Source organism: Pholis gunnellus (genome assembly GCF_910591455.1).
Source record: "Pholis gunnellus genome assembly, chromosome: 21".
In the NCBI taxonomy this organism is placed as follows: Eukaryota; Metazoa; Chordata; class Actinopteri; order Perciformes; family Pholidae; genus Pholis; species Pholis gunnellus.
The window spans coordinates 15,348,512-15,368,809 of NC_136548.1; the positions used below are offsets into that span (position 1 = coordinate 15,348,512).

The following is a 20,298-nucleotide window of genomic DNA, read 5'->3' on the forward strand; positions in this document are numbered from 1 at the left end:
GCCTTCCCCCTGAGGCTGGAGCGTTGCGTAACGCTACGTTTTTTCCTCTCTCCCCCCCCAATATAATGAGCAAACCTACGAATCTCATTGTTGAATGTGCAAAAATAAACACACAAGAGCGTGGCAAGAAAAATCAGCCATACGCTCATGCCCGAAAGGATGACTAACTTAAGGGGTGACATGTAGGTGAACTCAGCAAAGTTAACACAAGAGGAACTTTCCAGCCGGTGCTCATAAATACGAAGCTGAAGATGAAGTACATCCAATGTAATCCAGTTACAGCTAATTATTATTCAACTCATTAAGTTTTCCATCTGTTGTTTATTCAATCAATCGATAATTCGTTTCATCTATAAACTGTAAAAAGTAATGAAAAATCATAATCATAATTGTCAATCAAGCTTCTGTTAAAGTAATTGATTAAACTACTGAAGCCCTGCAATACATCAAGCGTCGTCGTGGTCCATGTACCCGTGTTTAAAGGGATAGCGTGTCGGAGTTGGTGGCATCCAGCAGTGTGATTGCAGATTGCAACCCACTGAAAACTATAGAGGTGCAACAGATCATAAAACTCACGGATCGGATCACCGATCAGAGTCATGGATCAGATCACAGATCTGATCAGTACAAAATAAAAAAGGGAGCAAATATAACTTTTGGAGATCCCTTTCGCCGCTGATACTAATTGACGATCATTGATGATCCACATTGGCAGATTAAGATCCCTTTGTTTATTGATGATAAGGGCTGGTCTACAAGGCTCCAGACTATTTCTTTGCCCCCATCCAAAAAATCATTTCAACCGCTGTGAAGTCAGTTATATCTTTTTCCTTTTTACTGAACCGAACCTTCGTTCTCCTTCTGTTAATTTAAACACAAATTAGTTACAATGTAACGTTATCGGAGACTAGAAAAGCATGAATAACGATGTCCTCATCACATATTTTACTGAATATTGTCGGTTAACAAAGTTAGTAAAACTTAATTTCATACTGTGATGGTTAACGTTAAACTGAGTGCGAGACCGTGGTAGCTCTCTTCAACTTGCTCAGAGGCCATCCTCACCATAATAAAACGACTTTAGGAGCCACAAATGTCAGACGGCGGCTTTTTTTTCTCTTCAGTTTTGCTCGTGTTTGCTGCAGTTTCACAAGCGTGAAACAGATGGAGGAGCTCTCCAGCTCTATCTACTATACGGTGGCCTTCAGGTGACATAAAAAACAAGTAAGGCTCCGTCTAGAGCCAGTGTTTAGTTTGTCCGTTGTGGGCTACTGTAGAAATATGGCGGTGCAACATGGCGGACTCCGTGAAGACGGCCCGCTACCTATGTATATATTAACGACTATTTCAGGTGGTTATACACTAATGAAAACAGTAATTATTAGTAATAGATCTCCAAAAATGCAACACACTGGTCCTATAAAGCCTCATAGTCACGCGCCATCATTTCATCAGAAGGAAAGATGAACAACAAAATCTGACCTAAATAGATGCCTCCTGATGGGCACTCCACTGTTATTCCAGGTTGTTCACTGGAGCAGAATGGAACCAACAGAAAACACAGGAGGTGTCTAAGTCTAAGTGGTATATAGTCTGTGCCTTACGCTGAGCGCCCATTATGAATCTATTTTTAATAAACACGTAGTGACCATAATTAATAGATAGAGCTGGAGAGCTCCTCCATCTGTTGCGATGCATCTGCAGAGCAGAGCGAAGGCATACAGTGGAATTCCACAAGCTTGGAGTCGTGTTTAACTGCACGCTAAGCGATACGAAGTGCCTTCCGCAAGCATGGCTGCTCCCCGGCAGGTGGCAGACAGCTGTGCGTAGGTGGAGGAGGTCTCCAGGCGCACAGCGTGCACCGATGTGCAATGTGTGTCAGTGTGCGGACCGGATGGACAGTGACGTTCCCTCGACTCGAAAGGGGTTAAACGGGTGTCAGGTCAGTTAGAGATGGAAGAAGACATGGACAAAGACAGAAATTCCACCTTAAAGTGAGCAGAAGGAGCCTCTTCTTGCTGTTGGAAATCAGTAGAGATGGATTTAGTCTTTTACATTTAACTACTGTAATTCGGTCTTGATTTTCTTTTCAGGTTTCAAAAATCACGGGACAACATCCTGACTTTTAGTTGGAAGTAAATCTCCGAAAGCAATGGATTCAATACAATTCCCATAATGCAAGCTCAAGCTGAGATAACACTAATGGCATGATCAGTTATTTTCTCAAAGCTCCCCCGGACATCATCCAACCGGCTTCAGTACTTTTCGTGTAAACTGATCTTCATGAATTGGTAGAGTTCCCCTTCGAAGAGCAAAAAACAGACAGGTTCCTTTTAGAAATCTTACAGCAGCAGACAGTTCCTCCTTTGATACATTTAACATGCCGCACAGTATAATAACAGCACTTTATTTAAAGAATTTGTACTGCCACAAAGGGCTGAATTAGGCTGCCGAATGCCTTGAGAAATGGCATCATCACTATGAAGAAACGCCCCCCCCCCCCCAAAAGATCAATGGAGCAGTCCGACTCACTGTCCTCCTCCATGCTGCTGCCTGTCGCACTCTTGACATTCGGGTGAGCGCCCCAGGGACCGGGGCTCTTTCCGGCAGAGTGCACTCGGCCGGGCCTGCCCATGTTCACAGCTGGGACGCCATTAAGTCCCAGCAAAGCGACCCATGGGTTATGGATGACAGGGGGGAGGAGGAGGAGGAGGAGGAGGAAGAAGGGGGGCTTCGTTGGTAAAGGATCCTATCTGTTACACTGCACTACTTTGTTGCCCTGAACATTTTGCCACAACAACCTGAGGGTCTCTGGAGCTTTGCGAGGTCTAGTGCCTGCTCGTTTTCTGAGATTTTTCCATTCGGCTTTGGCGAGAGAAATGTTTGGCTTATTCCTGTTATTCCCAAAAAAAATAAAAAATCTCTTTCTTGGAACCGCTTCTGTGCGGGGGCCATGCTTACTGGGACACCTTTGGGGTGCAGTGAAGCGAGTCATCTCCGTTTTTTCCTTGACACCCTCTGCCAACCCCAAGCCCAAACCTTTCCCCCGGGGGAGTCAGAGGTCGGGGTTTGGATGCCGCACCCCCACAACAAAGGAAACCCAACCCCCCCACCTCAAGCTTCCTATGAAGAGCACACTCTCATTGTTGTTTCTGCTGGAGGGGAATGTGGCTGCATGAATCCGATTGTCCCAGTTCAGTTCTTTATCGCCACACTCGCATCACGACACACAGAGGACCACCAAACACTGATAAACCCCCGGCATCAGTGCTGCCATATCCTGTTTAGATGTTGTTGGATCAGCACGAGGGATGGACGTACCGCCTGATTAGTACAGACCTCGGCCATGCCATCTAGTAACCAATAGGGTGATGCTAATCACTCCGATTGGGGTTAATGACCTTCTGGAGAGCCAGAGGGGACACTCTGAGTGCATCTTTCTGGATGCATGCAGGACACAAACGAAGACCAAAACAAAAAAAGAGAGACTGCTACAGAGGCTGAGCTGAGGAGGATCCCTGTTTTAACAATAAGGTCTCACAGTCATTCACACAAACGGCTGAGTTGGGACAAGAAGCATGGAAATCAAGAACGACAGATTTAGGATTGATTTTTCTTGAGGAGGCGGCGACAGCGGTTGTTAAATTTCCAATGTAATCAGAGCGGCTGTGAGAGCTGAACAGATAATGGATTTTTTTTCTTCTACCACTTGGTATGCAGAATTTCCCATTTTCTATCACGACAGCTTCCGCGTCCAGTTGTAAAATCAGCTGTGATCAGGGAAAGGCTTCGTGTGAAGATGGGCTCCAACAAAGACAATTCAATGTTTGAGAACAAAAAAATTGGGAAATCAGAGCAGCAGTAAACGCATGACTTGAAGGACGTTATCTTTTTTCTAAAAGTGGGAAAATACATATTTTAGCCTCATGACTTCTCATGACTTCTCTGTCCTCCACACACAACATTTAGATCGGTATGCGAAGGTCTAACATCAGTGCACATAGAGGGGAAGGTTAAGGAAATGCTGATGAACACAGAAAAGGAGAGCTTGGGGGGGGGGGGGGGGGGGGGGGGGGGGGACCAAAGACAACAGAAGAAACAGAGCGGTCTGGAGGAGGAGGCTGTTTGCATGCGCTCGGGTGGAACATTGTTCACAGAGAATCTCTGTAAGAAATGCCAATGAAGCAGAAACGTCGAGGGTGTTAAGAGTGTGCGTTTGCTCCCGTAATTGAATATCCTAGTCTGTGGCTCGTTCATTTATCCCGTATCATTGTAGGCCGCGGTAACAGCAAGATAAAGGCTTACAAAAGAAACTTGTCTGAGCGCGACGTTGAAGTGATCAGTGGCGAGACGACAAAAGTGCAGATCGTTTTGTAAAGGACAAAGAGCCTTTGTTACCCTGATGGACAAATGTTCTTTCATTATCTCCAATGATGTACAGGAAGTGGGAAGTCTACCGAGATGTCCATGATAGTTAAGGACATAAAACTGATTTATTTTTGCCTTGAACTCCAATGCAATTGCTGAGTAACCGAAGCTGTTAGTTCTATAAAGTGAGCTGAAGTCTTATTGAAGAAAATACTTGTGCGTTTTCTTCAGAAAGATCATCTTCACAGAGGACAAACACTTTTAGAGTTGTTGAAGCGTGAATGCGATCCGCAGAAGTACAAAGCTAGCGTTGGCGTGATGACGTTGTCTCATTTATTTTGAAGACACGTAAAAGCTTCAGAAATCGTGACGGGCATCTACCGACGTTTTTATCTTTTTTACATCAGAACAAAACGCTAAAATCTCTGAAGCTTGTGACCATATTTTGTGCGTTTTTGAAGCCCATTCGAAAAATAAACATCAACTTGAAGACGAGGGAAGCGTAAGTGCAAAAATGCTGACTCATTTGTGGTTTTAGGACTCATCCCTGCACCACTCCATGAACCGTTGTGACCCCGGCTGCTTGGATGGTACCAGGGTGTGAGCGCCAGCAGTCCACGTGATGGACACAGAAAAAACATTTGGCACAAACTTGTTTGGGTCACAAAGCAGGAAACAGGAAGGGAAGTCAGATAGATTACGACCTGCTGATCTACACATGATGTCTGGCTCAACACACACACACACACACACACACACACACATTAGAAAAACTAGGCCCCTGTCCTATTTTGGGATGAACTTTTTCAGTTTTTGCCCTCTTTCCGTCCTCCAGGCCTCGGGACAGGGAGATGATTAGGAGCAGAGAAATACATGAAACACATGAGACAGACCTGGCTGAGGAGGACCGAGTGATCGCTGAGGAGAGCAGCAGACCCACACAATCCTCAACAACGCTGGGGTGTCACTTTCTCATGGAGAAGTCAGTAAAGGCCTCTCTGTGCTTGTCATGAGTGACTTCCTAAACAACGATTTACCTACTGTAAGTTGTTTCAACCGCACTCAGAACCCGATGATGTCTCGTGATGCTTCACGAGATTTTCCAAAACGTGTGTGTGTGTGTGTGTGTGTGTGTGTGTGTGTGTTTGTGTGTGTGTGTGTGTGTGTGTGTGTGGGAGAGATGAAGAAGAATAGCTTGCTTATTGTCAGAAGACAGAAATTAGAGAAGTACTCTAGTCAGGTGATTCAGACATTCCTTTACTAACAATCCAAAAGAGGGAAGAAACCAACTACCAGACACACACACACACACACACACACGTGCAGACAAAGAACAGTGGAAGATCATGACCCCTTGCATTCCATCACATTCAATGGCCCAAAGCCAACGGAGGAATCCACCAGGATTGCCCACACTACAACCGGCCAATTACAGTCTCCCCCTGAAAAGGCGTACTGTCTGGATTAAAAGGCTCGATACTCTCCAGCGCCGCAGCGACCAGCTAAACATCGATTCAGCAATTCCTGAACAAAAGAGAGGACTCAACATTACACGGCTCCATTATATAAAAGCTTAATTTTTGTTCCGTTAGACTGAATTCTTCTGCATTAAACACAGCTGCAATGCTGTTAATCACCCCAGTGCACAAACAAACTGGATAAAACGTTCACTAATACCACAGCGTCTCTATCATTCACGTATAATTCACAACTATATATATATATATATATGTATACACACATTCCTAGTTCTTCATGCTATGCAGGATGCAGTATATCATCACGGCTACTAATGCAGTCAACCAAGGAGGTGGTGATCAGAATGAAGTTTGACAGCCCACACAGGACAGGGAATGTAAGTAGCATAAGTAGCATTGCATCAGCTTGAAATTGTGTCATTAGCTCTGGTGCTCTGCGGGAACATAGTTCTACAAAGTGGGAGCAGGAAGGACCTGACCTACATCTGTGAAACAAACAGAAACAAACAAAAGAGAGCAGCATCGCGGCTGAGTCGCCTCGAGAGAAGAGAGAAACGGAGATGGTAAAGTCGGAGATCGAGGCGGGATGATGGTAGCGATGATCGGGGTTTCCCGCTCTGTGGTTGACAGTCTTCTCAGACTCTCAGACGGAGCAGCGCTGCTCCCCTCCAACACCCCCGCGGCCCTGACTCTACTTCCATAATACCACCGAGGAAGAAAAAAAATGACCTTCACTTTGCCTGGCTCTCCGCCTCTTACCTGATACCAACACGACCAAAAAAACCAATGTAGTTGTGCCGCCATGCGAAATGTTGTAGAGCAGAAATGCATCAAACTGCTACTGTTGGTGGTAGCGTTAAAAGCTAAGTGTAGCATCACAGCTAATGTCGAAGCCAATGTTTAGGGGATGTCCAATCAGTGTTGATAGTAAATGTAGTCAAATGTGAATACTAAATTTACAGAGTACCGGAAGGTCCCTGTCGGCCATTTTGTCTTTCACGGCTAATACCGCCACAACCTCGGCCTTTCTAACGCCGTATTTATTCGCCCGTACGCTGTGGCTGAAAGTTTCCTCCTCCATAACGTCCTCTGCACTCATATTTTAAGATGCCAATTTCGCTGTTGAAAACGTAGCTAGCTTGCAATACGAGCAAAGAAAACAAGGAAGTTCAGGGTTTGAGCCCAACGAAAACGCGAGCTCAAACCGCCAGTAGTTCTTCCTCGTGTCTAATGTCACGTAAAATGACCGCTGCACGCGGGAGAACCGACTGATTTTGCAGCTGCGAACTCTGCATTCGTGATCACTTTTCCCTTTAAGATGCCATCGGGTTGCTAAATGGAGTTGGTGAAAAATGAGCTACTAAAAGTCGCCAGATGCACGAGTCTAAATGAATGATACCGTTAATGTCGCTGGATGTGTAAATAGGCAACTTTTTGCTTACACGGTCGCTATATCGATATAAAAGGCGACAATATGCCAGTGTTGTGTTTACAGCTTGTTTCTACTGCAAGAAAATGTAACAGCAGGAAAAGTATATGGAAATTATCAAAATAATATCGTCTTACTTCCATTAGAACGGAGCCATCGTCAACGTTATTAGTAACAGTGCCTTTCCTGCTGAGACAAGTCGAAACGGCTAGTGGCTAATGTTAGCTAATTTTAGCAAACGTTAGCTAATTTTAGCAAACGTTAGCTGTGTAACTGACATTATTAAAGTCAGTTTGTTATTGTAACGCTAACATCGTCCTGTAATAGTCACTGATGGCTGTAGTGGCTGTTACTCAGTAAACGTTACATAGGCTTGTTTTTAAAGACGTCTTTCATTGATTATGTCTTGTTGTCCATATTTGCGTACAGTCGATGGAGAAAGTGAAAGCGGAATTGCAAAGTAATATCAAGCAATATCTCACTTCTTTCTGTGATATTATTGCCTGGTATCCTTCCTTTCCTCCAGGCATTTTGAGCCTAAATGTAACTGATTTATCCTGTATCAGATGTTTCTTTTACATTCGACTGACAGCACACAACGCTCCAATGACTGGTTCTTCTGTTGTCTGTCACTTCTTGTGAAATTAATCGCTTCCACATCTTCACAAGGCCTCTCTCTGACTCCCTTGGACCCCTGACCTCCCCCTGAAAACCGCTGTGCTAAGACTCTGCGTGGCAGCGATGAACTTAAAATGTCATCTGTTCTCAGCATGATGTGCCCACCACGTGCACTGACAGGAGCTCAGCTGTAACACTGAAAAATTAAACGTTGAAATCATAAATCATTCATGGTATTCGACATGTGTTCACAAGCGGGTCATTAGCCATCCAACAGTTGAAACCAAAGCCACTTCCAAACTGTGTGAAACGGTCCCGTCATCGCCTCCGGAGTCAGACGGGAACCACTGTAAGTCCCATGGGGGAAACAAATCTATGCCAACACTCGCACACAAGTGGGCTCCCTGATCCACTCTCCGGCCCCCCAAAGGACATGGACTTACTTGATTTGTCCAATTTAATAATGAATGAAAAATGTAACCAAGCCCAAGTGAGAGCAGTATTTACAAGATGTGCATGTTATGTCTCTTATGCAAAACAACATTTCTGTAATATTTCTGAAGGGGAGAACCCTTCTTGAGCTATCAACTCAATGGTTTCATGCCAGTTGTTTTGCAAAGATGAGCTGCTTTTAGAAAGAACACCTACAACAGACAGCAAGGTTGTTTGTTTTTGTACTTCACTGATGAATGGGACTGGAGGTAGCTCCTAATAAATGTGGTGGACTCAGCCTCAAGGAGGTTCAAGAGGACTGGATGACATTCAGAGAGACATTATGGGCAACTTGTTCCATCAATAGTGCAAACATGTAATCTGAAGGCAGCAGAGAGCCTGATAACTGGTTTTAGTGATAGCACAGGAGTGTCAGGAAGATGATGAGCCATATATTGAAGGGTTGTTATATAAAGAGGTCACAATACCGTTAAAAACTCATTACTGGGTATCACACACTGGCATATTGTGCCCCTGTTTTACTCGTGTCCTTCATCACTGGGCTCCTGATAAAGCCTGTGTCCCATCTTCTTCTACTGACCTGCTGGTAGTTCTCTTCTTCGGGCTGGAAGCTGTTGTCGATGGGCTGCAACCTCAGGTTGATATGAGGGAAATTGTGAAGCCAGTAAGTCCACCAGGGCGCAATGTAATCCACCCGAGCCGAAGACATCCCTAACCCCGAGGAAGAAAAAAAAAAAGTTCGGCCACAACCTGAATTAGCCTCCCTTCACTAAAGCGGGCTCCGGAGATCTTAACCCGGTCTCATATCAGACAAAGGCAATGATTAAAGCATGCTCGTTTGTGGAAACACACTCTCAGCTGCACGTGAGGGAAACCGTAGAAGAAGTCCTGCAGAGTCAACGGTGTTGTTGCAAAGTGAAATCCGACGGAGAGTATATTTTTTTTTACATGGAAGAAGAAATAAATCACACTCAGACGATGTCTCCGCGTCTGCGTGAGGACCCCGAGCTCCTATCCGACCGACAGCTGCTCCAGACTCGCACAACAGTCACCAGCGGGAACGCGCACCGAGTCAGGACAGGAGGAGATAGCGTGCGGGAGCGCGCAAAGACGCCCCTTTGAGGAGTTTCAAAAATATGCCGGCATGTTTGTGGCCTGAGTGTTAAACAGATACACTTATTCAATGTGTTGTAATACCATTTTAATTCTGACATGTTTCATTGTTTTAAGCGTTGCTCCATTAGTTTATCTGCGGATTAAACTACAGCACTGCCACCTAGTGGTCAACGGAGACAATTGCAGAAGACAGTTTATGTCCGATTTTAGCTACTTTTATCTTCACCTGTAAAACAAACAGAAAGTGGTCATTATATATGGGGCTGTCTTCACATATGTGGACACTTTGTAACTACACTAGTGAAATCAAACCAGTGCTGGTTTTCATCCCATTGACTGGTCAGTTCATACATTCTGTAATCTCTGGTTTTATTATGATCATGCAGTTAGGAGTGAGTATTTACTGAGGCTGTAGTAACATGTTTGTGTGATGCAACACCGGGGCTGAAACATTTACACGTGTATTGATCAAATCAAGTACTTATCAAACATGAATTTCTAATTGTGTGCAACATTTACTGGTCGAATCCTCATAATTCACCAGTGGTGATATAAGTACATACATGTACTAAAGGGGCATTTGATTATCAGAGTGAAATGTGACATATGACACAAAGACTTAAACCTCCTACAAAAAATGTTCGATATATCGTGGGTTTATTTTACCATGTCTAAGGAAAACTCAAATCTGACATCGTGTGGAAAGATGTCCAAACACCACGTGACCTATAATATTTTAACAAGCAGGAACACTATACTCAGGACATTGACATTAATGCAACATGATGCATTTCAGTTTGTCAAATCCATCATGTCTGCATTCAATGCAGTGGACACAAAACTACAGAGAAATTACTAGTTTTTTTTCCAATTTTTATTACAATTATCTGTACATCACGGATTTACTTGAGCTCCTTCACAGCCAGACCTGCAAACACAAAGACGACAGATTAGAACATATCCACTGAAGTAAAACGTCACACCAGCAAAGACAGGAATTCATTTTCCTCTTGTGAATATTCCTCCAAAGTGTTTGATGGAATGTGTCATGAATACACACTAATGAACACCATTGAGAATCCGTTGAAGAAGTTTAATTATCACAAACACTAAACCTTCATTGAAAATCTAACAAACATACAGACTGGCTTCTGTCGTGCAGTTACCTTTAAAAACAGTTGCCAGCCATAATTAAGTTGATAGAAATATTTTAACAAGGAGGCTACTATGGAGGATTAGTGCATGATTTCTGTCAAATTACTTTAAAAAACAACTGAATGCACACAACTAGACACATAATACATCTTAAGTAATCATAGAAGTCCGTCCAATTATATTTCCATCACAGCTTGGCAGATCTCCAAAGATGACAGACGCAACCCAATGTTTTATTTGCACAACTTTGTGGTTTTTGTTTGACTAGAACAACGTCACCAGAAGCACAATTTCTGAGCTCATTGGCTTAAAATGTTCACTATTTTCATACTCTTCATTGGTCACGAGCACATTCAGATTGACAGAATTAAAAAGTGAGAAACCCAACATGCACCTGAGGTCAGACACAGGTGACCGTTAGATGCAAAAATCATTAAGTAGATCATAACAGCAATATTTAATTGGACAACTAGGCCTTTACAGACTTGGCGTCAACTGCTAACTCCACAAAAAAGGTGATTCATTGGGCTACACACCCAAACATCTACTCCTCCTTTGTATCATAGATCTGTAGTCATCATTAAACGTGTATACCGTTTCTCTTAATGATTTATTCTGACTGTTGCTCCTGCACAAAGTTCAGTGGTCATCAGTCCCAAGACTTTCAATTATAAAATAAACCAACATGGCAAGTTAGCACAACCAAGTCAGTTAAAAATCCTCCATTAGAACCCAACATCTACCCCCAAGGACTGTTCATATTTAAAATACTACAAAACCCAGTTTATACTGTAAACAACTACAGTTTTATACAAATATTTCTACAATGTATGCACTGGTTATGTTCCTTAAGCCCAATAAACACATTGAATTCATTTCCTACGTTGTAGAACATCTGCAATGCGTTCCTCTGAATGCTCAGCAAACAGCCTTGTTTACATCAGTTTGACTTATATGTATTATTAGCTCATTCTTTCCTTTTACAGGGCATCACTATACCAGGATAATCCTCCTCTGCTGTCAGCAGTTTTATCACGCCATGCCTGTGATGGTCACATGCATGTGCATTCTTGTGCACATGCAAGTTAAACAAAACACTCAGAACCACTCGTACAAACATGTTCTAAGCCAGTAGTGCTTCAAAAACTCCACAAAGTATCTTTAATCAGACCCAGGGAAGATGCAGCCTTCTTAAAAACAGAACACGCTAAGTCAAATGTCATTGACTACTATTTCTATGTTTTAGCAGAGACTGTATTTTTCAGGCGTGTTGCATTTGCTCCACAAGCCGACATCTCGTCAATAACACCTGAAACTAAATAAAAAGTGAAAGCAGAACACTGACCTGGGGGCAGGGACTGCTTGAGCTTCTCCGCCTTCTCCTTGTCTGTGATGACCAGGGTGTACAGGTACCTGCTGCAGCGCACCTTGAACTTTACATTGTCCTTGTTCTTCTTGATCTTTACGGCTGAAGGAGGACAAACGAGACAGCAAAATTAGCTTTGATTAAAATCACAATGAGTATTTGAACGATTTCCAAAACAGACAGTATTAACGATCAATTCTGAAGGTCAATCATTTCTGAATGATTTCCCACATCTGCTTGACAATTGGAACTAGGAAGAATCCTTAAAAAGAAAACCACCATTCAAGACAAAGAAAGCCTACAGTTTATAGTTATCCTCCACATATATAAACGTGTTTGTTTGCCTTTAGACACATTTCAGCATGTTCAGTTGACCCGCGGTGGACGACTCCAGGTTACACTTGCAATCATTTAACATAATTTTAATAACTATATCACACTGTCTACTTCTTCTGTACGGAAGAGTCAATTAGGAATGACATGTCTGGGCTGTTTTACTTGAACAAAGCTCAAGTGTACAGTTTCATATCTTGCAGCTGCTAAACTGCAAGTGTTCACCTGTCCATCCACCTTGTAGTTAAATGTACTTATGTGTATACATTAAGTAAACTGTCATTTACAACTAGTACAGAGACGGACTGTCAACTTACACTTGGCATCCTTCCTCCTGGCTGTCAGCAGGAAATCTTTGATTTCTTCAATTTTGCGAGGCTACAAATGAAGATCAGAGAAGGCACAGTTATTCTGGAGGGCAACAAAAATCCACAGATTGAGAATCAACAATAAAGTGATGTTAGGGGACCGGTGGAACTGATGTTTCTGCTAGAAATCGAAACCCAGCACTAGGTCCATCGTTACTCTAGCAAGACTTTAAAAGCATCACGAGCACATCAGCCTGAGATGTTTGCATGTCTTGCTGAAGGGCAAAATCAGGACTTTTACTCAAAGTCTCTATTAGTAACTGACCCTGGGCACCCAAGGCTACATTAAGACAAGTGGCGTTGAAGCCTACATCAGTTAGCTAACATCTTTAGCATAGTAGTTTTAAGAGTATTTACCTCCGGAACAAACTGGTAGTTTCATTCTAGTTCGGAACTGCTACAGCTAACATATTTAGCCTATTAGTTTTAACGTATTTACTAGCTTAAGTCAAACCGCTATGGGCTCGTGGACATGCCATTCTTGTGAAACAGGTTGTAGACGGTTGGCCCAAGCGAGCAGCAACATGCTAATGCTAATCACAATTGCTAGCCGCTTTATACCGTGACGCTTTATTTATAAATCACCACAAACACATCTCACGTCGAGCAATGTCCACGGGAACAATATTCAACCATTTCAGGTATGCAGACGTAGCTTTTCCAAGTATTTAATTGAGAAGTAGTGCTTACCATGCTGCCGTGTCAGCGGACTGAACGCTGTGGAAAGACAGAAAAAAGATGGAGTCAGTTCATCGGTTATAACAACGGGGAGAAAAGTGTTGGAAAGCAAATAATTATCTGGTCATCTTGCTCCTATATTGATTATGCGTACATTAACACAACCGGGGGTATGATTATTAGTATTAAAGAGGATGGATGATGATAGAAATTGTGATTTCGTTTTTGTGTCAATGTTTCACTCACTCAGTCTGCCAGAGAGGGGATGAAAAGGGGTTGAACTTCCGGTTATGGAGGAATTTATACAACACTACGGCAAGTGCAGAGAGCCAATGTTCAGAAAGAAAAGCGATTTACCCGTTGTAGTTAGTAAGGTCAAATAGAAAATGTGTTTTAAAAGGGCTACCAATATTAGAGGTTAGTTTATTACAAATAGGGGGTTAACTATTGGACCTCTGTACTGTTTTGATACACTCTATTATTTGTAAGCAAAAAGTGTTTGGCTTTATGGCATTTATACAGACAAAAGAAGAAAACAAAACAGATTAGGAAACTGACTGAATTGTGATTATGCCAAAAGGCCACTTTAAGATTATACTAAAGTAATTTAACCTATTCAAAGAAAAGTTTTCAAATTAAATGTTGCCTTTCTTTGCCCAGAGAAATAGTCTAATTTAATCTATCACATCAAGACACCACCAGATTTCCATCCAGTAACAATAAGATATAGAGGTCCAAGGAGCCTTTAAATGTACATAAAAGGGAAATGTGTTTATATGAATATACTGATTGCTTTTTTTTCATTTTAATCTCATCCATGTTGGAGCTATGAGAGGGTTGTATAATGTGCTTTCCATCTCAGCCTGCTGCTTGTCAATTATTTGTTTGCCTCTGGCATATCACTACGTGTTTCATTTGGTGCTTAACTGGACACAGATCATAACCACGGGCATTTTTCTTGACCAGCATGGTATCGTGCAGGATATAATGCCCATAAAGCGTGATTATTATGAAGGCTATTACTCACCTTCTGTGTGGTGCTTTTGTCATCCTCCAATTCATTACATTGTTTTTCATCGAGCTCTACCAGTGAAGCAGCAATAGGCCATAGACGGTTTCCTGTGCCTTTACCTCAGTGAGTGATCATTACACCTCACATGCCCTTTCTTCTGGCCATGTAAGCTGCTGGTGACAGCCTCAGGGAGAACAGTTTGACACTGACTGTATGCAGAAGTGGATGCACTAGAGTGAATCAATCCCTTGCCCTGAACTGAGGTCTTTGAAAAGTAACTCTGGACAAAGTGTATTTTCACTGAACGTTCAAGGAATTAACTCTTCCAAACTGATTCCACATTGGCTCCAAAATACTGAGGCTCCCCTGTAGAGCTGGTGCGCCACCCTATGGTGACTTGAAGCAAAACCTAATTTTATTTGGGCACAAGAGATAGAACTTTGTAGCATTTCACAAGAAACGGCATGCATTAAAGAAAATTCAGGGAATCCCTTTTTTATGTGTAGCTGTTTTTATTTCATATTTACTATCCTATTTACTGTCTTGAATTTGTGACTCCCGGCCGACTTTGTGTGGAAGCACTGATGGTCTGTTTCAAAGCCTTCTCCACACTGTCAGGAACACAATTCTGCTGGAAAAATAACTAAATCTCTGTAAAAGCAGATCTTTTTTGTCCAGAAGCAGTTTAATTTCAGATGTAGTGAGTGATAAAGGGCAGCACATCAGAATCAGCCTCAAAATGAATCATGGGCAATTTCTGTAAACTCCTGCTCAGGTCAGTTAATTTACAAGATTCCCAAAAAAAGTCCCACCCCCTGGCAACAGAAAATAAAAAGTGGGAAAAAGGTCATTCAGAAATGAATATCATTTTGGATTAATGCATGACATAAAACATCAGCTATTGTTATTTAATGATTTCGACAATGTAAGGTCAGTGGCTGAATGTAATAGATTTGAAATGGTGTTATATTGTGTTTGGCTCCCAAAGTATTTGAAAGCAGGTGGTTGAAATGTGATGCCACATGGGGCTGATTTCCTGTTGCACAGCTGCAATTTGATTGGCTAATTGAAAAGTATCGTTGCCTGCACTTGCTCCTAGTTTGCAGAAGTCATTATATCTTTTAAAGTAGGCTAACTGTCATCACCGTGAACTGTGTGGATTATCTTCTACTGCGCGAGAAAAATGTGAGACTCAACACCTCGATGGAGTGCTAAAGTGGCTAACTGCTAACACTGGCTTTGCCGGAGAAGATGCTCTGTCGCTTCCGGTGTGTGTTGTTCGGATTCATGATGGTGACCTGGTCAAGACCTGGCTGTCTGCATCTCGCAGCAGGACAGCGCCTGTACAAACGGGGGAATTGAGAAGTACAACGGGAAGTTGAGGAGGTATGTGCCCTGTTAGGTTATCACCTACATGATAGGATAAATGTCTTTTACACCTGTGCAAAGTAGTTGTTGCCCACCTTTTTTTTCCCCACCTAAAAACACCACTGATAGGCCTAAAATACAGTGCTTAAAGTAAAAATATGGAGCAGAAGAGGGTAGATAAACCACAGAGCCAGTTCAAAAGTCAATTAAAGCTCCTCTCCTAGACAATAAAACCTCTTAGGGGCACCTCCAAAAAGTGGATCTTGCCAGGAAGGCAAAGGTGAAGGGAAACTTCAAGTCGTATTAAAAAGCTTTCAGGATTTTATTCGCTCAGCAGACGCGGTGTCGGTGCTCCAGGTTTCTCAAGCAAACCCAAGGTCAGACTGCCTCTGGGTGATGCAACATTCCTGTTTTAAGATAAAGATAAAGCAGCCACAGTAGGCTGAATTCAGTCCATTTTACTAAGTGGGTTTGACTGGTGAAATGGTTTATGTGCTATGTGAAATTAAGCATCTATCTGTATTTACATGTACGTTTTCTTTTGTTTTTCTCTTCTTAAACTGAGTTAAAGTACAAAGAGGCTGTAAGCCCAGAGGCCCAGTTTGTTTCCTGCAAGACTGCTTGTGTTATTTGTTTTACTTGTATACATTCTGTCAGGTATTTCTTTTTGTTCCTAGACTAACCGTAATTTATGGTGCCTCAAAAAAAAGCTAAAAGATTCGCCCGAGACGCCTCTGAGACGCGCGCGCACACACACACACACACACACACACACACACACACACACACACACACACACACACACAAACCCGCTGACTTATGGGTTCAATTATCTTTTACAGTCAAGACAGATACATCCAAACGCTGCCAGAGTAATAAGCCTTTAAGTACATAAATGGCTCACACGGAAAGGTATTCCCATCTATTATCCCCACTTCTTGACAAAAAAAATTATTCGATATATATCTCCAACAGCAGAGCACAATTAATGGGCCAATCCTGCAAGATGGTGAAACACATCGCTGCTCGGTGGGTGTCAGTTTCCTTTTCCTTTTCTTTGGCTTCAGGTAATTTCTTGCACATACACTTTGTTTTTGGACGAAATGGTTGTTGCTCAGGAAATGGCAATGCTCTCGCTGCACTATTGAATACAGATTCCAGTATAGATGTTTCTCCTGGAACCGAGTTCGTTAACGAGCCCCATCAGCCGAAGAGCGCTTTTAGTATTCACGTTTCAAACACGACAGGCGAGCGTTGTCAATAATTTACACCGGGAGCTCCGCGCGAGCCGAGCATATTTGGTCGTTAAAGTTTTGAGTGACACCTCAGTCCATTTCCGCGGAGATCCACCTAGACACGGACATTAATTCATAAAGACAGGAGACACCAGATCAGTCGTTTTTAATCAACCTGCTGTCTACGTGTCCACAGGCCATCTTCACCCCAGGTGCTCAATCAGCGCTCAATCAGCGCTCGCGCTATCGGACACGTTTCACTCCCGAGTTTTTACATTTTCAGCAGCTTCTTGTCAATCACGGTGAAAGATGGAGTTAGGTTTCTGCCGGTAATTGTTCAGGACCTCGGCGCCTCTGTTACCTCCTGCAACACAAGCTGGAAACACACCGTGAGATGTTTTCATGCCGTCGTCCCTTGTTGCTCTGTGTGCCTTGTTTTACAGTTTTGAACCGTGTTCCTCACCACAACAGGGACTAGAATTAACAGTTGTGTATACTGCTTGCAGCTCTATATTTTTTGTCCAACTGACCTTCAGTCCCACCGCTCCTTGACACAGCTGAGGGGGCGTGAGGGCAACTCTCAGCTTCAGCAAAAGGACGCTGGATCGTTACTCCATTCTTTAAGATGGAGAAAGATCTCCTCCATCACTGCTCAGAGAGTGAGGTGTGATGGAACTGCGGGGTTTCATTGTTATAGGATTGTATGGAATCTGATTTAGAGATGGATAGTGAGGAGCTTATAGAATACATCATAAAATATAAAATCAACATGGATGGTGAATATCTTTATACATGTTTAGTTCTTATTGGTTTTACTTTTCTTATTGTCTGGGGTCCAACATATATCAATGTTGGAGAATATTTATTTGCCACAAACTGGGCTTGATGAAGGTGACAAAATACAGAAATGACCAAAAACCAATGTTATTATAAGAATATAGAAATGTTTCATGTTTAAAGTTTGATATGGTTTAAGCGTAAACCGATATATTCCTTTAGTTTGCCAAGATGTCATTTACAGGCAAATAAATGGACTCTAAATTGTTATGGTACTTATGTTTGGGGTCAGTCAGATATGTCGATGTGAACAAACAGCTATAAAACTCCGATAACACAAATTGTTATTGGAGTTTGATTGGTAAAATCTATGATTTGGACGGGTTTTGCAGCGTAAAAGTACTTTTTATAATAATCGTATTTAACCATGTTTAACTGCTGGGGTCTCTGTGACCCCAAAAAGACGAAAAGCGTCTTTTGAAACATATCAGTTCAAAATCATGTTTAGAAGCAATTCTGATAAAATTAGGAAACGTCATGATGTATCAAGCTGATAAAACAATGCTGAGTATGCTTTTTTTGAGTTGCTACACAGGCCCCATGTTGATTATATCTTATTAATTCATGTATGTGAGGGTGTGCTTTTTCAGTATCTCTCCTAGTTATGTTATTTGTTGTCTTTATTGAGTGTCTGAGAGGGATGGATGTATTTCAGTAATAGTGCACAGGGAGGATCAGCTCAGCCTCACAGATTACAACAAATGACCATGCTCGGTTTAACTAAAGCTCTGCACCGGCATGATCGTTATTCCATTTGCTCGCACAGAAACGGACGTGCTCCTCCGTGCCTGAGCTCTTTGTAAAAACCCAAACGTGGTTCTAAAATACACATTTCTGACACTTGCAGCTCTGCCTTCCTGGCAGAAGAGGGCAGCGGGTAACCGCTCAAACGGGGTTCTGACCGTGTCTCATCCTCACCGTGACGGCGGGAGACGCTGTGTATCAAGGAATGGACTCCACTAGTCACCGGCTCTCATCGCTCTGGAAAGAGGGAGTGATCGCAGGGCTGGATTTGATGCAGGACGAAAACAAACACATTTGATGTCATTTAAATAGATCCCATATAATCAGACTCAAGCCCTACAATCCTCTATAACATGGGATATTTGGCCAAAAACACACTAAGACTCTTCTTGTGAATACAACTAAGCTGTTTCAGCCTCAAGATATTTGTGTCTTTAGAGATATGGACGTTTTTTCTGCCTCTCTTATTAGTTGTGTTTACAAAAGATGGATTTATTGAGCCTCGGGCAACTGTTAATTTATTTACTTTGTGATTTAATTTATTCTGCACGCAAAACTCATTTGAAGTCCTTTCATTTTTGGACACACCTGGTATTAAAACAGTACCCCAAAGAAACTATAATCCCCTTTTTTATGTTTAGTTAGTAAAACAAATATGTACCCTCAGGCAGAGGGATGCTCGCACTTTGTGACTGTGCGCCGGCTTATTAAAAAGGCATAGTGGAGGGGGTTGAAGGAAGAAAAATGATCTTGGCTTTTTTACCTGTAACAGACATGTAGAGCGTGGATGATGGAGCCATGGACATTGTGGGTCGTGACACATCCTTTCTGCCTGCGGGGCCTGTGAGGTTGACAGTAGAAGCGACTCTACCTGAGAGCTAATGCAGCAGCAGTTTGTCTGTTATTCATCACGACTTGATCTACGCATTAAAAGCCAACAAAAGGTCCCCCGATATAGTTTGTTGAGCCGCCATTATTGGATTTACTTCGGTCATGAAGTCTGTTTTAAACGTCTAGCACTGTAAAATAGAGCAGAGGTGGTAGCGTGTATTTTTTTTTTTTTTATGTAAAGGATTAGCTGTACCTAAAGAGTTGTTATTCACTGCAGGAAACCACCTCCAGTGATAATGTGGGAGGAAGCACAAAGGCTTAAAAGTTGACGTGAAATTAAAATGAATTTCGGTGTCATTGAAGTTGTGTTCAAGTGCGCCCGTCATTAGGAATGCAAGGGGAGAGTGCTTCAAAATCCTCTCTACCGCACCGCCTCCCTAATCTCCCTGATTATTGATCAGATTGATTTGTCAAGTATTGATCCCTTTTCCGGCAGCCTTATCAGAGGCAAACGTAAAGTACATCTGCAGACGAGGGGAGATTATTAGCGAGTCTGAGGGTTTACCCTGACAGAATCTCAATGTGGATATACTAAGACTTGTCAGAGTCGCCACAAACTATTGAGAAAGTTTACTGTATGTTCTCAATTATGTCCCGGAAGAGCAATGTCGGCCTTCGTTACGACTCGCTGCCGTTCAGGCCCGTTCAGTTAGAAAGAAAAGCAGAATAGAATAGAGAAAAGGAGGAGGAGGAGGAGGAGGAGGAGGAGGAGGAGGAGGAGGAGGAGGAGGAGGAGGAGGAGGAGGAGGAGGAGGAGGAGGAGGAGGAGGAGGAGGAAGACAGTTTGGCCACACAGTTATGAGTATTGTGCAGATATCCTGCTGCATTGAGAGCTTTTACGGACGAGGT

The 20,298-nt window shown here is 42.6% G+C and overlaps 2 protein-coding genes across 2 annotated transcripts in view; both read right to left on the minus strand.

Annotated features, from left to right (window-relative positions):
- Positions 1–9,055, minus strand: part of ttyh2 (tweety family member 2) — a gene marked incomplete at both ends in the record, with an annotated part of 52,293 nt that extends 43,238 nt beyond the window's left edge. The window contains one exon of the mRNA XM_079182687.1: positions 8,927–9,055. Coding sequence (XP_079038813.1) covers positions 8,927–9,055 — 129 coding nt within the window. The remainder of the gene's footprint in view (positions 1–8,926) is intronic.
- A 783-nt stretch (positions 9,056–9,838) lies between these two features.
- Positions 9,839–13,663, minus strand: rpl38 (ribosomal protein L38). Its single transcript, XM_079182689.1, has 5 exons — positions 13,609–13,663; positions 13,375–13,401; positions 12,634–12,694; positions 11,963–12,085; positions 9,839–10,390 (listed from the first exon to the last, which is right to left on the minus strand). The coding sequence occupies exons 2-5, from the start codon at positions 13,375–13,377 to the stop codon at positions 10,365–10,367; spliced, it is 213 nt and encodes a 70-aa protein (XP_079038815.1). The 5' UTR covers positions 13,378–13,401; positions 13,609–13,663; the 3' UTR covers positions 9,839–10,364.
- Positions 13,664–20,298: the final 6,635 nt, after the last annotated feature.